This window comes from Mauremys mutica, chromosome 3 (assembly GCF_020497125.1).
Source record: "Mauremys mutica isolate MM-2020 ecotype Southern chromosome 3, ASM2049712v1, whole genome shotgun sequence".
Lineage (NCBI taxonomy): Eukaryota > Metazoa > Chordata > Testudines > Geoemydidae > Mauremys > Mauremys mutica.
The window spans coordinates 6,296,784-6,315,388 of NC_059074.1; the positions used below are offsets into that span (position 1 = coordinate 6,296,784).

Genomic DNA, 18,605 nt, shown 5'->3' on the forward strand with positions numbered 1-18,605 from the left:
CTTGGGTGGCAGGCCAGTCCTCGCCCACAGACAACCTGCCAACTTGAAGCATATTCTCACCAGTAACTGCACACCGCACCATAGTAACTCTAGCTCAGGAACCAATCCATGCAACAAACCTCGATGCCAACTCTGCCCACATATCTACACCAGCGACACCATCACAGGACCTAACCAGATCAGCCACACCATCACCGGTTCATTCACCTGCACATCCACCAATGTAATATATGCCATCATATGCCAGCAATGCCCCTCTGCTATGTACATCGGCCAAACTGGACAGTCTCTAAGGAAAAGGATAAATGGACACAAATCAGATATTAGGAATGGCAATATACAAAAACCTGTAGGAGAACACTTCAACCTCCCTGGCCACACAATAGCAGATCTTAAGGTGGCCATCCTGCAGCAAAAAAACTTCAGGACCAGACTTCAAAGAGAAACTGCTGAGCTCCAGTTCATCTGCAAATTTGACACCATCAGCTCAGGATTAAACAAAGACTGTGAATGGCTTCAAGTATCAGAGGGGTAGCCGTGTTAGTCTGGTTCTGTAGAAGCAGCAAAGAATCCTGTGGCACCTAACAGATGTTTTTGCAGCATGAGCTTTCGTGGGTGAATACCCACTTCTTCGGATGTGAATGGCTTGCCAACTACAGAACCAGTTTCTCCTCTCTTGGTTTTCACTCAACTGCTAGAACAGGGCTTCATCCTCCCTGATTGATCTAACCTCGTTATCTCTAGCTTGCTTCTTGCTTGCATATATAAACCTGCCCCTGGAAATTTCCACCACTTGCATCCGAAGAAGTGGGTATTCACCCACGAAAGCTCATGCTGCAAAACGTCTGTTAGTCTATAAGGTGCCACAGGATTCTTTGTTGCTATCACAGACTAGACTCCTTCCTAGTCTGGGCCCAATCCTTTCCCCTGGTGCAGCCCTTGTTCCAGCTCAGGTGGTAGCTAGGGGATTTCTCATGACTGCAGCCTCCTTTGTTCTGTTCCACCCCCTTGTATAGCTTTGGCACAAGGCGGGAATCTTTTGTCTCTCTGGGTCCCCACCCCTCCTTCTAAATGGAAAAGCACCAGGTTAAAGATGGATTCCAGTACCAGGTGACATGATCACATGTCACTGTGAGACCCCCAAGCCTTCATTCCTCCCAGCCTGACTCACAGGAAGGCTTACAAGTAAACAGAGCCATCTACAGTCAATTGTCCTAGTTGATGGGAGCCATTAAGATTCTAACCCACCATTAATGGCCCACACTTTGCATAATTAAAATAGGCCCTCAGAGGTATATTCACTAGTTTCAGATACAAGAATGATACATTCATACAAATAAGATGACCACACTCAGTAGATTATAAGCTTTGTAACGATGCCTTACAAGAGACCTTTTGCACGAAGCATGTTCCAGTGACATTATATTCACTCATTAGCACATTTTCATAACATCATATGGAGCGCGCACCGTCACACCAGCTATAAAGGGAGCAACTACTCAGCTCAGTCAAGGCTGAGCACTGAAGAGGGAGGATGCAGCCAGCCAGCTCCAGCCTGGTTGCTGCTGACACCCCGGCCTGCAGAAGCCAGCCACACCGCGACACAAGATGATGCCCGTGACAGCTTGGAACCGCTGGGAACTGCCCGAACCGAGGAACCCTGAGACACTGGAGATGCCCAGACCACGACACTAGGAGATGGGGTAGGAAGTGGCCAGGGGGGCTGACCATTGGGCAGCGTGCTGTCAGCATGTTGCGGTCAGATCCCTGCTGACCCAGTGGCGGAACCATCTGCCACTGTTAGGGCCCTGGGCTGGGACCTGGTGGAGTAGGGTGGGCCCGGGTCCTCCTACCCCCTGCTGCCATCTCCACCCCGGGGGCAGCAGCTTCCCCACCTTAGGCCAAGAGGCCTGCATTTGTCTGCCACATACCTGAGCCAAAACGCCAGGCGATAGACTGTCTACTGCTCTATCCCACATAAAGGGTCAGAGAGCTCCTGATCCTTAGACAACTTGTAGCTCCGCCTTGCTTGCGGGCTGAGCTTCCTAGACTGTTTGCAGCTTTGTCCTACTGGAAGGCTCAGGACGCCCATACTGACTCTGGCTATTACACCACACAGCCCTGAGGGAAAGGCAGCCATATTGACTTTGGCCCATAGGCCACACCACCCCGAGGCTAAGCGGGGTTGAATGGACTTAACCGCGGGGCTATAATGACCCCTACCCCATCCCCAAAAGGGGACAGGGCATATTTGCCTCGTGACATGCTGGGACTGTGCATGCTGGAGGTTCTGCCACATCTCCTGGCTTGAAGTAGTAATAACCAACACCAGATACATGGTTTCCAGCAGCAGCACTTCCACTATAAAAATTGCTCCAGCACCCCTGCATGAGAGGTGGTAAGGTGTGTTCTGGGGATTTACCCAGGGGTCCAGAGAGGGGTGGCAGGGATGGAATTTGGGGGAGACACATATTGTCACCTCACTGCTGAGTGGTAGCAGATGTCAGGGCCTTTCAGGCTGGTCTCCCACTGCAGCGACATCAGTGATGTGGAGTTTGGGCATATTGCTAGTGCAGCTTGTTTCTTTACACCACACCAGTCCTGGAGCAGAGGTGGTCACAAATGACATGCAAAGAAGCCCCTCTTCCAGGACTCTCAGCCCACATCAGTACCCCATTCCCAGGGAGCAACGCTGCCCTAAGAATTGATCCCAGTGAGAGAGATTGAGGCAGGGCGCCAATGCTGCCCAGTGCGTCTAACTTGCTGCTGCTTGCAAGCCGCAATGCTTCTATTCATAGACGTGCACAACGCTAACAACCACACCCCACTTCTTCAAAGACTGACCATAGCACGCACACCAAGAACAGCAATGTGCCAGACTCTGTGTAATAGCGCCTCTTGGTGGCTCCTGCCAGAACAAGATCACATTTCTGTTTGCTGAAATGGCTAAGTCAAAACATCAGAATTAGCTCTAGTAACAGCTGCCAAACTCCTGCACTGGTTAGAGTTCCCATCCAATTCCTCTGTGTGGTACTTCCCAGGTAGACAAACTGACCTCTGGGCAGGCTTTGAATTGGGTGAGGGGTGTTTTTTTCATGAGACCTTAAAACCAAGGTCTTATCTATTCTACCGGTGGTGCTATTAACGAGAAGGGATTTGTCCCAGTGACCACAGCTAAAATCTCCCCTCCCGATGCCACGGTGCAGTGTGGAGTGTTTTGGCTGGGTGCAGCACTCCACCCCAGACGTGGCTGCATTTCAGCGGTGACATGACTATGCTGAGTATACACAGACAGAAAGCATTGTGTCAGTGAAAGGTTACTAGTCCAGAAAACCAGCCCTTCACTGAAAGCACGGAACTGGGGTATTGCTTCCCCATATGTCTGCTTCCTATAGGTTACAGCAAGGACTATAAATCATAGAAATTCAGCAATTACCGCCAGCGTCTTTGGCCGTTTATTGGAGATGGGCATGGACCAGTCCCCCAGATCTGAGCACCCCTGAAACTCGGAGAGTTTTGAAACCCAGATTTGGAAGCTGAGGTCTACCCCATCTACCCCTGAGCCTGAACCGCTAGGAGGGGCCATTTGTGGACGACCGTCAGAAAAAGGACAAGGGGGAACGGATCCCATGTGCGGGAACGTGGGTGGTAACACTGGGTTGTTCCATCATGGATACAGCGGGGAGGAAATTTCTAAATGTTTAAACCCTAGAGGGTGGGGTCTTCTCGGTCACGCATCCTCCATCCCCTCCTGCGCATGGACCAGTGACCCCTCCAGGGGACCAGCTTACACATTAGATGGTAAAGAAAATCTGTCGTTTCTAACCCCCTGAGGGCAGCACCTCAAAGACGGCAACATTCACCTAAAGTCAAGGGGCCTCTTATAGGGGCCAGATCAGATCAAGCAATTTTAGTCTAAGCCCAGACCTGCAAGAGGCAAGATAAATTGTGTCTCATGGTCTCATATAGCCCCCAGCAGCCTTACTGCCCGGCAGCCCAGGACAATCAGGAATCAGATCCAGGTGAATTTAACCTAATCACTTACTGCCCAGTGGGAAAAGTGCCGTCTCGCCCCTACAAACCCCGGGTGTGCTGGCCAAGCGACATATCCCACCTGAGGCCAACAGTGACAAATTAGCCTCTCATTAAACCAAGCAGCAGACTCTAAGAACATAAGAATGGCCATATTGGGTCAGACCAGTGGCCAGTGCAGGTGCCCCAGAGGGAATGAACAGAGCAGGGAATCAGCAAGTGATCCATCCCCTGTCGCCCATTCCTGGCTTCTCTACTATGATGAAGATCATGTAAGTACCTAGGTGGATGGACAGGCAGATACTACTGCAGTTCAGGAGAAGTGCATGACTTTTCCCACCCTGCTTGCTGCTCTGCTCTGACAACCATGTTTGAAATCCAGCCTGACCTTGGAAAAAGTCACCTTCCTGTCCCCAGCCCCAGCCTGATATGCGAACCTTGGAGATAGCCTGCTAGGGTCTAAGATGCATGTGGCAGGTAGATCAATATCTATCGAGCCAATATGAGTGGGGAAACTGAACAAGCCCCGTTCTCTTATTTCTTGCTGAAAATGGCTGATTCCTAATGTCCTGGCCATCAAATTAATGTAGCTAACGAAAACTATTTACCCAGCAGCCAGACTTTACACTCAGAGTGTGAATCCCAGCTCAGGGCACGTAGCAATGACTATAGACTGGTTTAAGCAAATGAAATGATCTTGACAACAGAGTTCATTGTAAAGATGATGGGACGGGGGTTGAGACTGTCTTCCTTACGTACGACGAGGAGTGGAAGAGCAGGCACTAAAAGAGGAGAGGCCTTTTGAAGGAGTTTCTCAAACATCATCTTGAACACAAGGAAAGCGTATCCCGCCGTGAGAAAAACAAAGCCCGTCTGGTTTGGCAGTGTTCCTGGATCAGAGGCTGCGATTCCCAGTGTAATATTTCCCGACAGGCCCACGCTGAAGTCGTTAAGTCACACACAGGACACTTTAATGTATTTATTTTATGGGTGCAGGTTCAAACCGCAACTCTAATAACATTGTCCATCCAGAGAATGTGATTCCTTATTGGACTCATCTCTTGGAAAGCAGAGCCGCTCCTTCCGCTGGGCAAATTTTGTTTTCACGCAGACTTTGGCCTTGAATGGGTCTAATCAAGTTGGACAAACATTTACAGGGCCGAGGACTCAAACATTCCCTCTCTCACTCACTCACACACACACACACACACACACACACACACACACACACACATTGGCATGGGCGTGCAGGAAACATGTGTATTTAATAACATACTCCAGGGTTAAGAGGGGGAGTGTTTGCCCGGGACTGAAGTAAAGGTTAATTCAGCTTTGCTTAATACTCTTTGCCTGTCAAGCCGTTATTTGGCAACAGTCGATGAGAAAAATCCACCGTCCCCTCGTCTCAGAAAGGAAAGGAAACCACAGACCATAACTGTAATGTGGGTTTGGCTGAGGGATGCCAAAAAGCAGGTGGTGTGATTGGCTTCCAGCCACATTGTAACCACCGATCGCTAGCCCCGTTGTGAAATCAGGGGCTGCTGCCCCCCCTCCCACCAAGAATTGCAGTGCTCTTGAAAAAGACGCAGGGCTGTGATGATCATCTAGTCCAGCATTTCTCAAACACAGGTCGCAAACCTATTGTAGGGGCGGTTGCGGTTTTGCCACCCTAACTTCTGTGCTGCCTTCAGAGCTGGGTGGCCGGAGAGTGGCGGCTGTTGGCCGGGCACCCGGCTCTGAAGGCAGCGCTGCAGTGCAGAAGTAAGGGTGTCCTGGTAGGAGGAGGGTAGCCACATTTTTGGGGTGGGTGTCGTCACAGCCGGAAATATTTTCAAAGGAGGTCCCAGAAAAAGAAAAGAAACTTTGAGAACCCCGATCTAGCCTGACCTGCTGCAGGACACCGGCCAGTGGTTCCTGCATCAAGCCTGTACCTTGTGACTGAGCGTGAGCGTGATGGCCACCAAGCCTGGCGAGTGGCACCGCTGCGGATGCTGAAGCCCCATGCCCTCAGGGGCTGTTCTCATCTCTAAAAATCCCAGTAAGGAAAATTGTCAGCGGCTGTAAAACAAAGAAAATGAACTGGAGCTACTGCAACCCACCCTTGTATGCTTTCGTTCCTTCAGCTTCTCATCCTCCCTTTCAGCGCCACAACATCCTTCCTAGGGCTAGGCCCACACTTGTGAGGGACCCTGACTTGTGCACCAAGCCATGGGTAGGCTGAGAAGGAAGCTAGCTGTGTTTTTCTGCACATATCCCAGAGCCGGCTCCAGTCCTGTCCCTGCACAGACATACCAGGGCTTACGGATCCTTTGTGCTTTTCCAACGAGAGGGAGCCCTGGGCTAATAACAGCAACTCACAGTGCCAAGTGCTTTCCTTCTCCCAAGCACTGCACAAATACTGTCTGGTCAGCTGGGAGATCTGAAGAGCCAGTGCAGCCCTCGGAGCACAGAAACCCTTTGAAGGTAACACGGTGCCGAGCAGAAGACGTCTGGGAGGTCAATGCGGAGAACAGATTCTCCCTCTTGACAAACCAGGTTGGGATCTGGTACGTGGTCACCAAAGTGACAATGGGGCGGGGTTGCCACTCATTCCATGACTTATAGGACAGCCTTTGATTTTGAGGATCGTGATCCAAGGATCCTGACATATTTCTGGGGCTGGAGCAGCGTCATGTGGTTTGTGGCACGGATGGAACAAGGCAAAATCATGGTGCCCTGGATCTGCCTGGAAGAGCTGGGAGCCCTTCTGCATCCTTGTTTTGCCATTGCCTGGCACAGAGAGAGGAGGGCTCTCCGTCCTGCTGGCACTGCCCTTTTGGTCTGGAATCCCACCTCTTCGCCAACGTTTGCAGGATGCGACAGGGACAGCACGCCCCTCTGCAGAGGGGCATGAGTTTCAAACGTCTCCCCTCCCAGTGCTAGCATGCTGCAGAACACCCCGGGGGCCACGGAACAGGCACAGTGCTGCATAGTCAATGGGACACCTCCATGCAGCTAAACAAAGTGCTACTATTCCAGCCTGGTGCATCTCACCTATAAGATACCGGGAATCCCATCACCTTATTTTAATGAATCCATGGCTGCATACAGACAAAGCACACATCGCAGGCACCAGCTCACTTGCACAGATGTAACACTGGAAGCAGGACCGGCTCTAGGCACCAGCAAAGCAAGCACGTGCTTGGGGCGGCACATTTCCAGGGGCGGCATTCCAGCCATCCTCTTTTTTTTTCTGGAAAAATCCACCAATGTACGAAAAAAAATAATACATGAAGATCAAAAAAACTCCAGTAGTGCGAAAGGAGCATGACGTGAAAAATATCGTGTCACATTGTGACACGGTCACTCATAATGTGAACGTGCGTAAATGTGTAAACGTTAATGGTTATTGATTAATTAAATCAGGAATCACGATTACTTGTGTGTATTGTGCTGCCCTATCAGTGCCATTCGCGCCAATTTCTGTGTCACATCAGTGCCAGTGGTTATAGGGCTAAAATGCCGAGATGAAAACGACTTTCCGGTGCTTTTTTTTTTTTATTATTTTAAGCAGTCAACCCCCCACCCCCCAACAAACAAAAAACATTGCAAAGTGCAAATGTGTAAAAGCCACACAAAAAAGGGAGGGGGGGAGGCGGCGCCAAAAATTTTTTTGCTTGGGGCAGCAAAAAACCTAGAGCTGGCCCTGATTGGAAGTAGAACTTTGGACTGTCTCTTGCAAGCTCTCAGTCCCCTGAGACTCCAGATGAAGGAGAATTTCTCTTAGTTCATAGAGTCATAGAATCTCAGGGTTGGAAGGGACCTCAGGAGGTATCTAGTCCAAGCCCCTGCTCAAAGCAGGACCAATCCCCAACTAAATCATCCCAGCCAGGACTTTGTCAAGCCTGACCTTAAAAACCTCTAAGGAAGGAGATTCCACCACCTCCCTAGGGAACCCATTCCATATTTCCTAATATCCAACTTAAACCTCCCCCACTGCAACTTGAGACCATTACTCCTTGTTCTGTCATCTGCTACCACTGAGAACAGCCGAGCTCCAGCCTCTTTGGAACCCCCCTTCAGGTAGTTGAAAGCTGCTATCAAATCCCCCCTCACTCTTCTCTTCTGCAGACTAAATAATCCCAGTTCCCTCAGCCTCTCCTCGTAAGTCATGTGCTCCAGCCCCCTGATCATTTTTGTTGCCCTCCGCTGGACTCTCTCCAATTTATCCACATCCTCTCTGTAGTCCACATCCTTCCTAGTTGTAGTAATATTAGCGCTTATATCCTCTATTGGCCATGAGGAGAGGGTGACATGAGAAAAGCAGCGGGACACCTTGCCCATGATTAGCCCATTGCAGACCGCTGAATATTTACCTGGCAAACAAAGCCAAGTCAACTTAACCAAGACATGCTGAGTTATTGGGGAAGGGGCGGGGGGGCGGGGGGGGAGGAGAGTTTCCACCCCAGAGTGCAACCAGTTCCGACTCACCCTTGTAGGAGGGAAGTCAAGGAAATTCTTTCCCCGCCCCCCATTCCCTGGCTGCAAAACAACCAGCCCCAGGGAATTAATTTCTCCCTCTTCTACAGAGCTGGAGAAGAGCTAGTCAGTACCATCTACTGCATTCCCCTATCTGCTCTTCTTTGGTTTGCATTACGAGGATCGAAATATGCAGGACACCTTCTTTACCTAGGGCTGCAGCTCTAAGATCTTCGTGTGGCTTCCTCTCCACTTAGCAATGTCACCAATAAATCTCTCTTCCCACATCTCTTCCCTTCAGGACAGGGCTTCCTGGGGGCTGCAACTTTGCTTTGCAATCTGGGGGAGTGGTGTACCTGCCAGGAATATTTCCTCTTCCAAAGGTGGCGTGAAACAAGGGAGAGACGGAGGAACTGGTCCTTTCAATGGACTGGAATGATGCTGGTGGTAATTGCTGTGGTGTTGAGTACATATTTGGGAGCAGACAGATTGATCCAGACTGGCAGTTCCTAACCCGAGGTCCATCTAATGCAGTCTCCTCTCTCTGATGGATGTACAGAAAAGCTGAAAGGTTTCATTCTCTGTGGTACTCTCCCGACGGTGCACCAGGTGTGTGTGTGTGATTCAGAGTGAGAGGTATGTTAAAAGAAGACACTTTTGTTTTGTTTTCACAATGCACCGTTAACCTGGAGAACTCACTGCCACAGTATATTATTGAAGTTAAGAGCACAGTCGAATTCCTATAGAGTTGAGACATTTATATGACTATCATCTGCAGGAACAGGACAAAAAATGTGTGCGGAATATCAACCCTCATGTTTCATAGCAGAAGTCCACCAGTATCTGCCTGGGGTCAGGAAGAAAGTTCTCTTCAGGGCAGGTTATTCCGTAAGTGTTCACTGGAGGGTTTCTTTCACCTTCCTTATTTCTATTAGAGACAAGACACCAGACTAACTGGGGCTGTATGGCAATTGCTCTGCTTCTGTGTTAGGGGTTGTCTATTTGTGTGAGAGGCATGTATTGCCTGCCGTTAACCCTGCCTGACCACCTCCCCACATACACACACTTCACCCCTCTGGGGTTTTTATGCAAAGCAGGAAATAGCAGGCCTCACTGGGAACTTTCTGTGGGTGCACCTGGCTTGAAATGATGATGCTTTCATTTTCTGTACCTTTAAACCTCTAAGTACAGCACCTACCTGCAGAGAGAGCAGCCATTTTGTTTTTTAGAGCTGTTGTAGAGTGTTACAAAGACACGCACACACTGTGCTCCTCTAAGGGGACTTGACTTTTGTTCTTTCTTGGCTACCATAAGCTAAAATAAACGTTGTCTGAGTCAGAAAGTATGTGTTTTGGAAACATAACCATTTCTTATGGGTGTTTTTTAAGTTTACAGTATGCGATTTTTTTAGACAGCCTACCTACTCATTTGCTCTGCTAAAATAGGTACATAAACTCTAGCTGTACCATGGCATCAAAATAACCGTTTATGCTCCATGATCTCACACCTGTTTTTAACCTGGGATATAATGAGCCTCTTCAAAACCACAAGAAACCAAAAAGAGGTGGCAGAAAAAAAACCCTGATATAAGGCTAACTAGTGAGTGTGCAAGTAAGAACTCCCCTCCCACCCTTAGTGACGTATAAAAAGCCTGATGCAAGTCCAGGTGCACAGAGTTTGAGTGGATCCTGGCCCTGTTTTAGCCTCCTTCATCCCAGGCCTCTAAATGGCCTGATTCTCAGCTCCCTCCACTTCCACCGAAGCTAAGGGGGAGCAGCAGGGGCTCAGCACCACTAATTAACAGGCCCTATATGGGCACCTGGGAGATATCGTCTCTCCTCTACATTTGACCAGCAGGTGTCACCAAAGCCAACACGTCTCGGGAAGCCCAAACAGAACCAAGAACCCCCATTCCAGGCGCCTGGAGCACGAACCCTGAACAGTACCTTTGAATCCCCGCATCCCAGTAGGGCCGGACGGGCCGAGGTCTCCCTTGTCTCCTTTCAGGCCGGGTGGTCCCAGAGGCCCTCTCTCCCCAGGGAGCCCTGGATTGGGAACGAACAACAGACAAGGTGTTGTTATTACAGCAGGAAACCAAATGGGTAAAGAGCAGGCACCCTGCATGCCAGCTGCGTGCTAACTGGCTCTGCGGGGCCCACCTGGCAGCGTGAGACCAACGACAGGCGCACCCTCTCCATCCCGCCGTCCTGCTAAACCAAATCCAATATCAAAGGACCATGCTGGCAGACAGAGATTTTGCCCTGGCAGCCTATCAGGCCCGGGAACTATCCCAGCAAGCCATCAGCACTGCCAGAGACAAAGGCTCACCGTGCGTCTCTGAGCACGTGGGGGCGTCCATAGGAATGCAAAGGAGCAGGGAGTTTATTTAGCTCCGTACCCAAATCACGGTGTTCGTATGGCAAAGGCATCGCAGCGCTGGACGGCAGCGACTGGCTAATGATGACGGATGTGCCACTCCCCCTCCAACCCCAGAAGCGCTAATTCCTAAAACGGCTCAAGGACCCGGGCAGCCTCCCTATCTGGGATGCCAGTGGGTATGGCTGATGGACACCCATGAGCCTGTCCTAATTCAGGGGTGACTCTCTGGGGGCATATTGGGGCAGTACAGCTGGGGCACCAAAAGGAAGTCAAACTATCCCACCCAACCTCGCTTAATGGAAGGAGAAAGGGGATCGGATTACAGAGGGGAAAGAGGTCAAGAAGTAATATGGGCTGAGATTCCAGGGCGGTGATCTCTGAAGTCAGCCTCTAAGCATGCCCAGGAGCCTGGGGAACAGGATCGTTGCTCCAAAATATTTGGAATGCTGCAGACGAGGGGGAGAGGAACTGTCTAGGGTGACATAACTAGGGGTAATAATTAGCCCTTCTGTAGTGTGTTTTATCCAGCGCTCCTCGAGGTGCTTGTTTCAAGGAGGGCTGGCATCTGTACCCTGAGTTTTACAAGTGGGGAAACTGAGGCAGAGAGGGGGGCAGCGAGTTAGCAAATCAATGGCACAGCTGGGAATAGAGCCCCTTGACTGCCTGTGGAGCCGGTGTCCGAACCTCTAGGTCACATTGCAAGACCACTGGATAGGCCTGGGGCTCTACAAAACCACTCAAAGGTAGTTATGTGTTGTAATACTAACAGAACAGAGTTAAGCCAACAATAAAAATTAGGCGCACGGGGAAATGTTGGGACAATGAGATCTCCTAGTTTACGGCTCAGTCTCCTAAAAGATGTGATGGAAACTCCATCATTTGAGTCATTTAAAACTAGACTGGACAAAGTGCTGGAGAATCGACTGTGGGAAACAAGCCTGTATTGGCTGCAGGGATGGTACCCAATGGGTCTTGCTCATCTCTGTGTTACTGGTATTTATTATTTGTGTAGTGCTAACAGCGCGCCAGAGCCCAGTGAAGTCGATGGGCATCTTTCTATTGACTTCAATGGGCTTTGGAGCAGTTTCTGTGGGCACCTAGTACATGATCTGTTACCTCTTAGTCCAGGTAAACCAGGAACTCCAGGTTCACCTTCCATTCCTTCATTGCCTTGGTCGCCTTTTGGTCCTGGAGGCCCTGAAGTATGACACGTAAAGATGGTTAGTGGCTCTCTTTAGGCAGAGCAGTAGCAGCAGCAGATGGAAAATATGCACAAGTCTGCCCATAGCTGTCAATTATTATTTAGCAAATGCCCAGAAGTGTGGGAGGTGCCTAATGGACTTGGAATAAAGACAGGCCCCTGCCCCAAAACATACAAGCGCCATGACTGAGGTGAAGTTTGCCATGTGCCTTCTTCCCCGATTCATGGATTTCAAGGCCATGATCATCTCATTTGACTTTCTGGATAGCACAGAGCAGAGAAATTCATCAAGTGATTCCTGTCTGAGGCTCCTGTTTAGAGATGGTTGAAATTCAGAATTTCCATCCCAGAAGAAATTTGGACATGTCAAAATTTCCTTCCATCCTGAATCAGAATGAAAAGTCAAAATGTCATCATTTTCTGCAAATATTTCTGAAAAAATGTGTTTCGGAACTATTAAAACCTCCAGTGCCGGGGAATCCTGTCTTAGATTTCATCATAACAGATAAAGAGGAATTGGTCACAGAAATAAAAATTAGTGGTAGCTTAGATACAAGGGATCACAACTTGATTACATTTGTTATGTGCAAACTGAATAAAGTATAAACCAGTAATGCACATAGTTGGTGATTTAAAAGCACCAATTTCACAAAGCTGAAAACAATTATGAGTCAAATCAGTTGAGAGAAAGAATTTAAACAGAAAAATGTGAATGATAATTATGAATTATTTAAGAATATTGTATACATGCCTAAAAAACCACAATCCCAAGAACATTACACTGCTTTAAAAAAAAAACAACAAAAAATAGCCGCTTTCACTTTCTGCTTCTATAATTTTTTTTAAAAACTCATATATAATAAATGGAAGAATGGGACAGTTGACAGTAATGACTCTAATCAGAAACTAGGAATAGGAGAAAATTGATAAGGGAAGCAAAGAGGAAAAGGAGACATCTATGGCCAGCTGAGTTAAGGATGATAAGGAGTTTTTAAAGTATATTAGGAACTAAGGGAATCCTAGCGGAACTGGCACTAATAATGCAATAAAGTTAGAAGCGTTCAATAAATATTTCCGGTCTGTATTTGGGAAAAAGCTAGATGATGTTTTCAGAACAAATTATGATATGTTTTTCATTCCAATAGCAACCCAGGAGAATGTTAAACAACAAGTACTAAAGCTCAATATTTTAAAATCAGCAGGACCAGATAACTTGCATACAAGAGTTTTAAAAGAGCTGGCTGAGGAGCTCTCCCAATCATTAGTACTGATTTTCAGTAAGTCTTGGAAAACTGGGGAAGTTCCAGAAGACTGGAAGAAAGCTAAGGTTGTGCCATTATTTAAAAAGGGTCAATGGGACCAAGCGTATAATTATCAGCCTGCCAGCCTGACATCGATCCCGGGGTAAGATAATGGAGTGGCTGATATGGACTCAACTAATAAAGAATTAAAGGAGGGTAATATCATTAATGCCATTCAACATGGGTTTATGGAAAATACATCGTGTCAGACTAACTTGGTATCTTTTATTCATGAGATTGCAAAGTTGGTTGATAAAGGTAATAGTAATGTAATATATTTAGATTTCTGTACAGCATTTGACTGTTATCAGAAGACATTTTGATTAAGAAATTAGAATGATACAAAATCAAGAAGGTACATATTAAATGGATTAAAATCTGGCTAACTGGTAGGTCTCAAAATGTAACTGTAAATGGGAAATCATCTTCGAGCGGGTGTGTTTCCATTGGGGTCCTGCAGGTGTCAGTTCTTGGCCCTACGCTATTTAACATTTGGGAGAAGACAAAGTCATCACTGATCATGTCTGCAGACAATACAAAGATGAAGGGAGTGATAAATAATGAAGAGGACAGGTGACTGATTCAGAACAATCTGGATCTCTTGGTAAGTTGGGTACAAGCAAACAATATATGTTTTAGTATAGAATCATAGAATATCAGGGTTGGAAGAGACCTCAGGAGGTATCTAGACCAACCCCCTGCTCAAAGCAGGACCAATTCCCGACTAAATCATCCCAGCCAGGGCTTTGTCAAGCCAGGCCTTAAAAACCTCTAAGGAAGGAGATTCCACCACCTCCCTAGGGAACCCAATCCAGTGCTTCACCACCCTCCTAGTGAAATAGTGTTTCCTAATATCCAATTTAGACCTCCCCCACTGCAACTTGAGATCATTGCTTCTTGTTCTGTCATCTGCCACCACTGAGAACAGCCAAGTTCCATCCTCTTTGAAACTCCCGTTCAGGTAATTGAAGGCTGCTATCAAATCCCCCCTCACTCTTCTCTTCTGCAGACTAAACAAGCCCAGTTCCCTCAGCCTCTCCTCATAAGTCATGTGCTCCAGCCCCCTAATCATTTTCGTTGCCCTCTGCTGGACTCTCTCCAATTTTTCCACATTATGGCCAAATGTAAATGTATACAGCTGGGGCAAAGAACATAGGCCGTACTTACAGGATGGGGGACTCTATCCTGGGAAATAGTAACTCTGAAAAGGACTTGGGGGTCATGGTGGATAATCAGCTGAACATGGGTTCCCAGTGCAATGCTGTGGTCAAAAAGGTTAATGGGAACCTTGAATTCATAAACAGGGGAATCTTGATTCGGGAGGTTATACTGCCATTGTATTTGGCATTGGTGTGACCACTGCTGGAATATTGTGTCCACAATTCAAGGAGGATGTTGATAAAAGAAGAGGCACAAAAATGATTAAAGACCAGGAAATCTTGCCTTATTCTGAGAGACTCATGAAGCTCAATCTGTTTTGCTTACCAAGAGAAGGTTAAGAGGTGACTTGATCAGTCTATAAATACCCCTGGGGAACAGAAATTTGATAGTGGGCTCTTCAGTCTAGCAGACCAAAGTCTAACATGATCCAGTGGCTGGAAGATGAAGCTAGACAAATTCAGACTAGAAATAAGGCACAATTTTTTTAACAGTGAGGTTGGTTTCCCACTGGAACAACTGACCAAGGGTCGTGGTGGATTCTTCGTCACTGGCAATTTTAAAATCAAGATTGGATGTTTTTTCTAAGCGATCTGCTCTAATTCACACTGGAACTATCTTGGGGAAGTCCTAGGTCTTGTGTGAGGCTAGATGACCACAATGGTCCCATCCGGCCTTAGAATCTATGAATGGGTCCAGGTCCATGCCTAGAACTCCCAGACGCTGTAGCTGTAATAATAATAAGGCTGAGGAGGTTACTTTCAATAAGGCCAAAGTTCTTCATTTCGACTTTATCATTTCAGTTTTTATCTATTATGTTTTGCATATCAAACCAAACCACCTCAATCTTACCAAGTCCAAACGTTTTGATCATTTTCATCAAAAAAGTTGATGAACTTGAAATGTTCCTGAGACACATTTCAATCTTGTCAAACCAGCATTTTCTGATGGCTGGAAAACTGTTCGGTCTGAAAAATGTTGACCAGCTCTGCCCATGTCTTCTGGTTGAACCAGGTCAGGGTGTCTCACCCTGGGGGTCAGGACCCAAAACTGGGTCCCCAGAATGTTTCAAAGGGTCACGTGACAGCTCCTGCGGCTCCTGCCCCACGGGGCTGGCTGGGCTCACCTCCCTGCTCCAGGCACTGCAAGCTTTGGGCTCCCAGCACCACTCGGGTCTGGCCCAGCCGTCATGACGACGGGAGTGTGGATAGGCCAAATTTGAGTGAGTGGCATTGCCACCCCGTAAGCCAGGTCACAACTCCACTCTCACAAACCTGGCCCAGTCAGGGGAGCTGGGCCAGCCCAAGGGGGGCTGCAGCCCTGGAGGTTGCAACACCCAGAACCAAGCCCAGTCACCCCACAGCACCGAAGCTGCAGGAGCCGCCATGGTGGGGTGAATGCCACGATGGACCCAACCTTCTCAGGGGGCAGGACATGACTGAAACCACCCCAGGGCCTCCACCCCCAGACTATTCACTGGGTCGCAACAGGCCGTAAACATTTACAAATGGGTCCTGAGCCCAAAGAGGTTGAGAACCACTGAACTCTCGTATATATTTTTAGAAAGACGTGCAGTCTTGACATAAAAACTCCAGGGACGGAGAATCCAGCTCATCCCTTGGTAATTTGCTGCAATGGTTAATAGCCCTCCCCTTTTTTATCCATTATTTCTACCCTGAATTTATCTAGCTTCAGGTTTGAGCCATTGGGTCACCAAGGGTGATGGCTGTTACTTATCAGCTCTTTTTGCAACTACCCAGTTCATTTGAGGTCACCTTTGGCCCTATGGCCACACCACACCTGAACCCCTAACCCAAAGAAACTGATGGAGAATGTGCTTTCATTTCTAAACGCCCCCTACTCTTCAGGCGTCTTCCCCTCAGCCTGCAAGGATTTCACCCATTAAACCCAACCCACAGCTGCCCAGCCCCCTGGGCCAGTCTTGTTCTCTCCATTTCGCAGTTGCGGAAACCGAGGCACAGAGATTAAAACATCTTGCCCCAAGGTTGCAGAGTGAGCTGGCGGAAGAGCTGGGATTAAAAGGCACCTCTCAACTACCCACCTCCATGGGCTAAACCACTCACTCTCTTTAAGGATCAGGCCAACTGCCGAGGTCCTTATTCATTTGTGGTCAGTCTTTACCCCGAGAGTCAGTCGCCTGAGAAAGAACTGAACAAAATCTGTGCGGGGCACTTAGGATTCGGCTCTAGCCACTCAGAGCACAGGACACAGTCAGACTCTCTCTCTCAGAAATTGGGTTTCTTCCTGGAGGCACATGTGGCACAGGAAGGAGGGCAGCTGAGATTACATGGGTGTCACTGATAGCAGAGTCAGGGCTAAGGCCCCTGCCTGATCAACCTGCACGCCAGGACATGATACACTAGGTGAGGGCCCAGAAGCAAGTGGGAGCTGCTGATAAGGAGATGGTGGCAGTAGTGGGATTTGCAGAGAGGTGGACACACAGGGAGGTTCAAAGATGAGAGTGGGAGGAGGCAGAGGGTTGCTAGAAAGGAGGAGCACAGGGATGAGCTGGGTGGGGGAAGAGCAAAGAGGAAAAGAGCAAAGCAACAAGTGAGGCAGGAGCTGTGTAAGATATTAAAGGGGAGGATGAAAGGCGGAGCTATGTCAGGTATTAAAGGGGAGGATGAAGGGCGGAGCTATGTCAGGTATTAAAGGGGAGGATGAAGGGCGGAGCTATGTCAGCTATTAAAGGAGAGGGTGAAGAGTTTTTCAATGAAGTGAAAAAACAGCAGCTCTGAAGGCAGGACCTTTGCTTGCTTGCTCTGTGGTTTGTCCAAGTTCCCAGAGAAGGGAGATTATGCCAGCAGGTGCTCTGGAGGCTTCTCCATACACACAGCTCTGCCAATGCCCCTCGGGCCTGACCTGTAATCTCCGTTCCCCACATAAGTCCAGCGCTGCTGATGCCGCTCAGTCTCACCCACAGTTCCCCCCTCCCCCGGCTATTCCAGACCCGAGTCTCTAGTTCTCTCAGGACAGGCCCTGAACACAGACTCGTCCCCAGTGCTTTGGTTAATGGGCGGTTTCACTCTCCAGTTCTGCTGCGCTAGCCCCATGGTGCAACATCTGGGCTGCGACCGTCGCAGGGGACCAGTCATTTGTTTAACCCGGGATCTCTTCACCGGATTTAAAATCAAAGCCAACCCTGGAAACGTTTCCGTTTGCTCTGGGGGCTCTTAGAAAAGTTCCTTTTCTGCGTTCACAGAGCCTGCACCGGGACCCAAATGTGACCTGCGTGTCCCTTTCCGGCCTTCAGTTAAAGTCTCTTCCCTTCACAGGGCCCCCAAAAAGCAGATCCGGAGCCAGGAACTACCTAGAGAGAAGGCTCCAAACCATCCCACGGCTCAGGAGCTCTTACTCTTGCACTCAGCTGGCTCCAGTGTGGCTGGATTCAAGGTCCCTCACGCAGCAACTGCTCCATAAAGTTCCACATGGCCTCGCGTTACAGGCGCACGGGGAAATAACCCGAGCCAGGGCCCTGTCTGACTTCCCTTAAGCTGGAGAGAGATGTGTGCGCTTTTCCCCAGGGGCATCGCAAAGCGGATCCGAGTTGCCCCTTTCACACCAGAACGTATAGCAGGTCCCCACCCCCATCCACTTCCATCGCCCCCCGCAACTATCTGAGATTCAAACTCTCCAAGCTGTGCCCCCACGTTAGCGAGAACAAGGTGCTGGGGGGCAGGATGGTTTTGTTAAAGACAGTTTCCATGTGTTCAGAACCACCAGCTTGTTTTCATTCCAGACCCTCCCTGGGGCGACAGTCAAACTACCTTAATGATTTGAAATTTAAAGTGCCTCAGTAAATTACAGGTTTAAGATGGGGGTGGGGGGGGGTTACTCATGAAAGCCAGCACCCCTCTGAAGCTGTCTGCCTGCAGTGCAAAGACCCCCCCATATACAACTGCTCCCTCCACACACAAAGGCAGGAGTTGGTCTTAAGACCATCCAGATGGTCATCTGTGGAGCCCCCATGCCCTCCTGACACTGAAAAAGAAAGACAGTGGACAGGATGAGAGCAGACCAAAGGCCTTGGTGAGCGGGAGGGGACAGAAGGGATG

At 48.8% G+C, this 18,605-nt stretch overlaps 1 protein-coding gene across 3 annotated transcripts in view; it reads right to left on the minus strand.

The window, feature by feature from the left end:
- Positions 1-18,605, minus strand: part of SCARA5 (scavenger receptor class A member 5) — a 145,267-nt gene that overhangs the window by 37,288 nt on the left and 89,374 nt on the right. For all 3 annotated transcript variants that reach the window (XM_045012005.1, XM_045012004.1, XM_045012007.1), the window contains 2 exons: positions 11,986-12,066; positions 10,437-10,535 (listed from right to left, as the gene is read on the minus strand). In XM_045012005.1, the coding sequence (XP_044867940.1) occupies positions 10,437-10,535; positions 11,986-12,066 (180 nt within the window). The remainder of the gene's footprint in view (positions 1-10,436; positions 10,536-11,985; positions 12,067-18,605) is intronic.